Source organism: Dipodomys ordii, unplaced genomic scaffold (assembly GCF_000151885.1).
Source record: "Dipodomys ordii isolate 6190 unplaced genomic scaffold, Dord_2.0 Scaffold87, whole genome shotgun sequence".
NCBI classification, from domain to species: domain Eukaryota; kingdom Metazoa; phylum Chordata; class Mammalia; order Rodentia; family Heteromyidae; genus Dipodomys; species Dipodomys ordii.
Window position 1 is genome coordinate 292,090 of NW_012267303.1, and position 9,422 is coordinate 301,511.

Consider the following 9,422-nt stretch of genomic DNA (forward strand, 5'->3'; position numbering starts at 1 on the left):
TGGGCAGTGTCCAGGGAGCCGGCTCCGGCCTGGGCAGTGGCTAGGGAGCCGGCTCCGGCCTGGGCAGTGCCCAGATGCTGAGGGCTGGGCTCTGCCGTTGCAGACATTGATGAGTGTGCTCTGCCCACTGGGGGCCACATCTGTTCCTACCGCTGCATCAACGTCCCTGGGAGCTTCCAGTGTAGCTGCCCCGCTTCCGGCTACCGCCTGGCCCCCAATGGCCGCAACTGCCAAGGTGAGCTGCGCGGGGCTGACCCCACCCCCACCTTACCTTCCGGGGGCTTCCGTGGTGCTTTCAGAGCGGGGGGACCTCGCCTGGAGCGGCCTGGCTGGTCTCACACACCCAGGGCCCTGTCTGCTGGAGGCTTCCCCCACAGCGTCCCCTCTGCCTGCAGCCCTGAGCCGGGGCTGACAGCTCGGGGCCGGCTGTCTTGGCCCTGCACCCAGCTAGGCATGGGACAAAGGCAGCTGTGGGCCGGGCCCTGGGTGGAAACCGTGCGGGTCACGGGGCCTGTGTGGAGGGGCTGGGGCTTGGCGCGGGTCATGGGGCCTCTGTCGCGGGGCTGGGGCTGGGTGTGGCCTGGGGTGCGGGACCCTGGGTTTCCTTAGTTGTGGCTGTTAGGAGGGTGAGCAGAGCCAAGGTCTCCAGTTCAGGCGCAATGCTGGGGCCAGCGTCCATTGTGTTTTCACGGTCCCCATTTCTGAGAACACCCTGGGTCCCTGCAAGCTGGTCACTATCTGATGACTAGGGGGCGCTAATTACGTATCAGAGCAAATGACTGTGGCGGTGCGCGGGGCCACACCAGGCGCAGAGTGACACGCAGCCGCAGAGTGCTGCGGCTGGCCACCCAGCCCCTTCCACGGAAGCCCCCCTCCTCCCATGAGGCTGCTGGGGCCCCGAGGACCAAATCCTGCCATTTCTGGTGGTGAAGAGGGTGAATTAGCAGAGGCAGGCCGTGCCACGGTGTCCCCGGGGGACCGCTCAGCGCCTCCCGTGCTGGGTGGGGTCCTTGCCTTCCCTTCTCCTGGCCGTGCTCCCTCACCACAGCCTGGGGTCCTGCCCAGAAGCAGCAGAAACACATTCTTGCGCGGTGGCGGGTGTTGTTTTTGCCACCGACAGACTTTTGGTATAAGTTTACAGATACCTCCAGGGCAGTCACACCCCTGAAGCCCCGTCGTTCGGCTGTCCCGGGGTGGCTGTGAGGGAGGTCCCTCCTCCCAGGCCCCCATCAGGGCGCCCCAGGCCCCATGGCAAGAGTCGCTATGTGGTTCTCACCCAGCCCCAGCTGTCACAGCACCAGCAGCCAGGCCCAGATGGATCCCTGTGAGGCCTGGCTTCCTGTCTGCAACATGGGGCTGGTGGCTTGGCCCCAACCTCCTGACTGTTAGTGGATCTCTGTCTCTCTGGGCAGTTAGTTCATGGGCTCTGACACCTTCTTGCCTGCCTGGGACTGCCTGGCTCCAAGCTTGGCCATGACACACATGTGTGACCTTGGCTGGTCCCTGAGCCCTGTGAGCTTTCTTTAAATGACACACCTAACTGGACTTAGGTCCTCACACCAAGCATTATGAATAAGTGGTTGTTCTATAAATCCCCAACGTTTAAAAGAGCTGGCCAGGGTGCTGCTCCAGTGGAGGGCAAGGATGGCGCGATCCCTGTCCCATCGCCTCGTCGCATGAAGCCCGGGTGGGGGGAGAGGCGTCCTCTGTGCTCACTGCGCTGCCTCTGCGTCTTCCGCAGACATTGATGAGTGTGTGACAGGTGTCCACAACTGCTCTGTCAACGAGACGTGCTTCAACATCCAGGGCGGCTTCCGCTGCCTATCCTTCCAGTGCCCGGAGAACTACCGCCGTTCTGCAGACACGTAAGTCCTGCAGGCCACTGTTTTCTGTCTGTCAGCCTTCCAGGAGGCCCAACCCCAGGTCTGGGCACCTGTGACCTGAGGTCTCCCATGAGACCAGCAGGTCTCTGGGTCTCAGGCCCTAAAGGCTGGTGAGCCTGGTCTCAGGAGGGCATAGGGGTGACTGCAGAAAAATCTGAAACCGGCACACTTGGTGTCAGGTTGAGCCAGACTGAGTGTGCAGCCCTGTGATAAGCACCCTGGGCCTCAGTTTCCTAGTTCATGACATGCAGGTGGCAGAACACGCTCTGGTTCAGACAAGCCATTAGCGGCATCTGTGTGGGCCAAAACCCAGGGGTTAACACGATTTGCTGGGCTTCGCTGCAAGATGACCTTGCGACAGGCAGACTGTCCGCTGGGGCAACAGCAGAGAGGATTCTGTGTCCTCGGGCTGTGTGGCCCACGCGCCATTGTGAGGTCACTCTCCCAGCCACCGGGGCCTCCACTGGTGATGTCCTGGAAGTCGCTCCTCAGAGCCAGAAGGACCCCCAGGACACAATCTCCCTGCAGCCCTAATTCTACTCAGTCTCGTTTAATGTCACTAGGGGCGTGGCCGGGGCTGGGGCTCAGTGGTAGAGCACTTGCCTGGCATGTGTCCTGTCCTGGGTGGGATCCTCAGCACCCCAAAAGCCAGTGAACAAATTCCATCATCACGGACTGCACGGAAGCCCTCTGCCAGCGGGAGCGGAGCTCAGTGGACTGCGGCAGGCCTGGTTTGTCCAGCTGCGGCCTCTTGCCCCGTGGGCTCTGGCGCAGCTGCCCCTCCCGCTGGAGGACGGGCATCTTCCCCTGCCCTGCACTGGGCCGCAGTGTCCGTGGGGCTGCCCTGGTCTGGGCTCTGCCGGCCTCCAGGCTGCACAGCTCAGGTTCCCTGGTTTTGCCTCCATTCTTCCTGCCTCGGGCTTCCTTGCTTGCTAGCCTGGCTGTACTCTCTGATCTGCTGTTTCCTAGCACATTTTCTTTTTTAATTTATTATTTTTAAATCTACAAAGGATGGTTTAAGGGGTTACAATTTAATATGTCCATCTACATACACGATGCATTTTAAACATTTTTTTTGTTTTTTGGGTTTTTTTTTGCTTGAACTCTGGGCCTAGGCGCTGTCCCTCAGCTCTTCAGCTCAAGGCGAGCGCTCGACCACTTGAGCCACAGCGCCACTTCCGGTTTTCTGGTGGTTCATTGGAGATAAGAGTCTCACACAGACATTCTTTCCCTGGCTGGCTTTGAACCTCAACCCTCTGATCTCAGCCTCCGGAGTAGCTAGGATTTCAGGTGTGAGCCACTGGTGCCCGACTACATATAGTGTGCCGCGGACCGGGTTCTGTCGGGACGACGGAGGACACCTAGGGGAGGAACCTGGAATAGGATGGGGAGATGGCAAACAGACAACTCACACACAAGAGGAGTGGATGCTGAGTGCTGAGTGCTGAGTGCGATTTAATGCAGAGGATAACAAACTTTTATAGCAAAAAGTCTCCATAAGAAAGGGCAAAAGGTTACACAATCTTGCTGCAAGGCTTCGTTCTTGGATGGTCACCAGCTGGTCGCCTGAAAGGGCAAAAGTTTACACAATCTTGCTGCAGGGCTTCATTCTTGGGTGGTCACCAGCTGGTCGCCTGAAAGGCACTTGTTTCCGGCTTATCTCTAAGAAATATGGGTTTCGATGTTTGTCACCATTTAACTATTATCTTATTTCTATAGAGGCCTTAATTGTCCCATAGGATTTTTCCTTCCTGTTCCTTCTTTAATAATAAGCACCAAGGAGACTTAGATCTAGCAAGTCTCTTAGTAAATGAGAGAGTAGTAGGAAGTTCTTTCTCCTAAGTAGTTATCTCAGTAATTGCCATACATTCCTTCTGTTCTAGCCGCGCCTACAGCTTTTTGTAAATCTCTTACAAACAATTCCTTCTGCTGAAGTGACTTTGTGAAACCCCCAATACTTTTATATTTGCTTATGGCTTGTCTACTAGCCTCCATAAGAGGGGTTTCAGGGTAGCACTTAACTCCGGTGAGTTAGTCATATTTTTAAGACACTCATCAGATATTGGAGTCGTCAACACTCTTAAGAAAGAGCTTTGTATAAGGGAATGCTGACAATGAGCAAGTACAAAGAGCAGTAGAAACAGTAAAAGATTAATAGGCACTCTTTTGAGGAAAAGACAGGCAGAAACACATCTTTTCCAGGGGTTTGCCAGCCTTTTCCCAGGAGTAGGCCTCTTAGAAGCCCTATTCTCCGAGGTAGACTTCAGTGAAGTCCCAAAACTTGGAGATAGGTTTCTGTAAAGCCCCATTCTCTGAGGTAGACTTCGGTGAAGCCCCAAAACTCAGAGATAGGTCTCTGAAGCCCCTATCATGGTCTGATAGACGGTTTCCCATGCTAAGCAGACTCCACTGGGGTCGGCGTGGCAATAGCGCATCTTGGCCAGAGCCCCCTTGTGTCCTTCCCCCCCTTCCTGCCTGTCCCTTTGACACCAGTCACATCATTTCCGCTTCCTTTCTCCTATGTATACAGCAAGTGTGATGACCGTATTGGCCCACGGTCCCTTTTCCATTCATCCGCCCTCCCACCCACCGTCCATTCAAACCATGTTTCCACTTTCTGGCATTTGTGTTGTTTCACCATTGTTCAAAGGGTTTGTGCCACAGTTTTGTGCTTGTATATTCAGCTTGGTCATGAATGCCATGTGCTTCTGTCCCTTAAACACTTGGCTGGGCATGGTGGGATGTGTCTGCAATCTCAGCAATCGGGAGGCAAAGACAGGACGATTGCATGTTTCAGGCTAAGCTGGGCTGCATAGCAAGACCTTATCTGGGGTGTGTGTGGGGGGAATGATTGTGTTTCCTGTCTGTGCCGGGGTCAGAGGGCTGCCTGACGGAGCTGGGCTTGGCTGTGTATCACCTCCAGGGAGCTGTGGGGTATGCAGCAGCCTGGCAGGCCACGGCAGAGCCTCTCTGAGCCATAGAGAAAGCCCCAGGCCCGTTGGTGGCCGTGGACTCCCTGTCCCCCGGGCCTGTCCAGTCAGGCTGGAGTCTGAGGCTCCCAGAAGCCCAGTGGCAGTTGTAATAGTGACTTCAGCCACCAAGCTCGGGTGATAGCACCCCTAGTGCCTGAGGCCGGGCTGGCGGTGGTGCTGGGCTGGTACCTGACTGCTCAGCGGTCCACACGGGCCCCTCGGCTGCCCCGGCCTCTGAGAACAAGGGCCAGACCAGGACAGGAGAGCGGGCGGGGTGCAGAGGGACGAGTCTCCCCGGAGCCTCGTGGGGACCCTGTGGCAGTTGAAGGAGGGATTGGGCGTTTCCCGCCTCTGAGCTTCTGAGCCTCTGGTCTGTTACAAGATGGGTGGTGGGGCGTCTGCCTGATGTGTTGGGGGTCCACAGAGGTGGGGGCACAGCCTCCCTCTGCCCGGGTTCACCGGTTGAGCCATGTCACCCTGGGAGCTGGTGTGATGGGTGCATAGTGTGGCCTCCCCGCCACATGGGGGCGCTGTGGTCCAGGCCGACCCCGCCTTCAACCTCACCCGAAAAATAACTGAAGCAGTAAGGGCCGTGAGCATGGTTCAAATGCCAGCGCGTCTGCCTAGAAAGCACGAGTCCCTGAGTTCAAGTCTCCATGCCGTCCCCCCCCACACCTTAAATGACCATCTGCCCTTTAGAAAGTATGGAGTCTTTAGGCTTTGAGTCTGAAAGTGGTGCTTAGAAAGCGGCCGCCCTGCGGCTGCCACCGCCCGCGGCTCACTTGGGGGCCTCGCTGGGCCAGATGTGGGACTCACGTGCCTCTCTGGGCCTTGGCCCTCCCCACCCCCCACGAGGCTCCCTTCTCCCAGCTGATGTCCGTGGCTGCAAAGGGATCGGCTTGGCACGCAGGCCGCTGGCCGCAGGCCACAACCTCATGGAGCCCGGGTGCGAGGTCCCAACCACGCCTCGCCCGCTGCCTGTGCAAAGATCCTTCCGAGAGTCTGGGGCATCTGTATCCCTTCCCACGCTCGTGGCGTGGGGCACAAGGCTGGGCGGCCGTGGCTGCTGCGTCTCCGGCAAAGGCACAAATGAATGAACAGCTCTGGATTGTTCTGGACAAGCAGAGTCGCCGCTGGGCTGGGCTGGGCTGGCGGGTCTCATGTGCCTCCGCCGAGGGACAGGTGTTCACACTGGAGAAATGCCAGTCCCGCCGCACAGCCGCTCGCTGGCAGCCGGGGCAGCCGGGCGGCGTGCTATGATGCTCATGGATGACTCTCAGAATTGGGGTGCTGAGGTGATGTGTGTTAAGGTGGAGATTTGGGGCACTGTCTTTCAGTGCGTGGAGTGACGGGAAAATACACCCCTGGAATCTGGGAGCTTGGTCCCCATTGCTGGCCAGCTCACAGGGCCGGGTCGCCCGTGCCCCTGCTCCGTAGATTTGGCATTGACATCCTGGCCCCCAGCTGGGCACACTGACCCAGATTCCATCCTGAACCTAACAGGCAGCCTGCCAGGCACAGTCGCTATGGGTTCAGGATGTTTCGATAGGTTTGGGGCAGAGCAGGACAGGATCCTGAGCAGGAAAACCAAGGCCATTTACAAAGCACCCAGTAAGGTGCCTGGTACAGGTGACAGAGCCGCGAGCTGTGCCCCCCCCCCCGGGGTGCTGAGTGGGCTGTCCAGGAGCCAGGCAAGAGCATGTCATGAGGCAAGACTGGGGAGGGAGCAGTATCCAGATCTCTGTCTAGTGTGCGACGGACCAGGACATCATGTGCACATTACTCTCCTTAATCTGAAACCCATGAGAAGGACTCTCGCGCCACCTGCTGGCCAGGAACGGCCTGGTCGTTCCTGAGGCCTAGAGATGGAGAGAGAGAGAGAGAGAGAGAGAGAGAGAGAGTGTGTGTGTGTGTGTGTGTGCACGGTATAAAAGGCTTTCCAAGGAGAAAGGTTGAACCTCAGTTCTTTTGCTTACCACTGACTGTGAAGTCATGGAGAAGACTCACATCTCAAAGTTTCTGTCTTCCCATGGTTGACAGAAGAACGCAGGGCAGTGCCGTGTTCAGGGCCTCGCTGGCACCTGGCACTGTGAGCAGCGTAGTTTATGGACCCCAACCACCTGCCTGCGCTCCACTCCCCAGCCCCTTGGAGGCCCCATCTCGGACTTTGTGGCCTGGACTTGGTGCCGTGAGGGACAGCTGGCCCCAGCAGCACTGGCTGTGGACTCCTTGTCATGCAGTGTCCCTGGTTCTCAGGGCTCAGCGCCATGCAGCAAGCTCCCACCCAGGGCCAGAATGTAAATAACCAAAGGCTTCCTCTCAGCCCCGATACACTTAAAATGAGCACACAGTGCAAAGTGAATCCATCGGACTCAGCACTAGATGAGGAAGCTTAAAAGCCACAAGGAGGATTGGTGGAAAACCAGGTGAAGACGTCCGAGTGGAGAACCCAAACTCGGACCAGGAAGAGCTTCCTGGCACAGCCGGGCCCGTCCTGTGGGGCTCCACGGCTCAGCCGCCACCGGAGTTCCGGTCACACTGTCTTTAGGGTGTGAAAAGCTTGGGGGTCAGGACACAGAGATAGTTTCTGTTTCCATCTTGTCACAGAAAGATAACATGTATGTTTGCCCTCTCACAGGAATTGGAGCCTGTCTCCTTCCTGTCACAGGAAGTTAGAGCCTGTCACAGGAAGTTAGGACCTGTCTGTGTTCTGTCACAGGAAGTTAGAACCTGTCTCCGTCCTGTCACAGGAAGTTGGGGCCTGTCACAGGAGGTTAGAACCTGTCTCCATCCTGTCACAGGAAGTTAGAGCATGTCTGCATTCTGTCACAGGACATTAGAACTTGTCTCCTAACTGCCCCTGTCCTGCCACTGGAAGTTAGAAGCCTCATCTCCATTCTAGCTCTGAGCTGTGGACGGAGACAGCCTTGGGCCTGGAACGAGAGCGGATACAATCTCCTTTCTCCGTCCCTCCCTTCTCCCTCTCTCTTCCTTTCCTCCATCCATGGCCTTGTGCAGGTTTTCTCTGAACCTGTTTCCTCATCTAAAAAGGTGGCACTTGTGATGTCTGCCAGAGGCAGCCGGGCGGCAGCTCTGCGGCGTCCGGCCCGTAGCCCGGCCAGGTGCTTTGCGGAGCCCTGGCCGCTGTCTGGTCATGGGGGTCTGGAGGGCCTCTTGGAGTCCAGGCGTACCCTCTGGGTATGCCCAGGGTGGGAATCCACCACGAGAGGAGGGGCTCCTCTCCCTGAGCATGACCCTTGACCCCGGCCGCCGGTGCCCCCGCCAGGGCGATGGAAGAGGCTGACCCGTCCCGCAGCGCCTGCTCCGGGTGGGGGAGGGGTGCCCTCTGCACGGCCTGCCCGCCCGGGCTGGAGGGGCGCTGGGAGCCCCCGCCCGCCCCCCGCTTGCCTCCGCTTGCTGAGCCGGCCCTAACCCTCGTCTCGTCTCTGTGCACTTGTCTTGCAGCCGCTGCGAGCGCTTGCCTTGCCATGAGAACCCGGAGTGCCCGCAGCTGCCTCTGAGAATAACCTACCACCACCTCTCTTTCCCCACCAACATCCACGTGCCCGCCGTGGTTTTCCGCATGGGCCCGTCCAGCGCGGTCCCCGGGGACAGCGCGCAGCTGGCCATCACCGGGGGCAATGAGGAGGGCTTTTTCACCACCCGGAAGTTGAACCACCACAGTGGGGTCGTGGCCCTCACCCGGCCCATCCCAGAGCCCAGGGACTTGCTCTTGACGGTCAACATGGATCTCCGCCGGCACGGCACCACCAGCTCCTTTGTGGCCAAGCTCTTTATCTTTGTGTCTGCCGAGCTCTGAGCACAGGGTCCCCCCCCCACCTCCCTCCTGTCCCTCTGGTCCCTGCTCCCCAGGATTCCAATAAAGTCTCACCAGCCGCCCCACGCAGCATGCCGCGCCCGGCTTCATTCGGCAAGGTCAGGAGTGGTGCCTGCGCCCTCCTGGTGGCCCCATTGGGGTCTCCGGGGCTGGGGAGGGGCCTGCGCCCTCCTGGTGGCCCCATTGGGGTCTCCGGGGCTGGGGAGGGGGCCTGCGCCCTCCTGGTGGCCCCATTGGGGTCTCCGGGGCTGGGGGAGGGGCCTGTGGAGGCCTGAGCAGGGCCGACCCCAGAGGGCCAGGGGGACAGGTGGGAGCGGCCGCTTTGTTCTCCGCTGACCCCCCAAAGAGTCGAGGGCACGGTGGAGGGGTCCGCACCCCCGTGGCTTCCAGTGGTGGGAGTGGAGCTCCGGAGCAGAGGCGGGGCCCGAGAGGCGGGGCCCGAGAGGCGGGGCCTGAGAGGCCACCTGGCCTGAGAGGCGGGGCCTGAGAGGCCACCTGGCCTGAGAGGCCACCTGGCCTGAGAGGCCACCTGGCCTGAGAGGCGGGGCCTGAGAGGCCATCTGGCCTGAGAGGCGGGGCCCGAGAGGCGGGGCCTGAGAGGCCACGCGGCCCGAGAGGCGGGGCCCGAGAGGCGGGGCCTGAGAGGGGGGCCTGAGAGGCGGGGCCTGAGAGGGGGGCCTGAGAGGCGGGGCCTGAGAGGGGGGCCTGCACGGCCTGAGAGGCGGGGCC

General features: G+C 59.4%; 1 protein-coding gene across 1 annotated transcript in view; it reads left to right on the forward strand.

Annotated features, from left to right (window-relative positions):
* Fbln1 (fibulin 1) overlaps positions 1-9,422 on the forward strand; it is a 55,353-nt gene that overhangs the window by 22,250 nt on the left and 23,681 nt on the right. The window contains exons 13-14 of the mRNA XM_013025710.1: positions 104-235; positions 1,742-1,865. Coding sequence (XP_012881164.1) covers positions 104-235; positions 1,742-1,865 — 256 coding nt within the window. The remainder of the gene's footprint in view (positions 1-103; positions 236-1,741; positions 1,866-9,422) is intronic.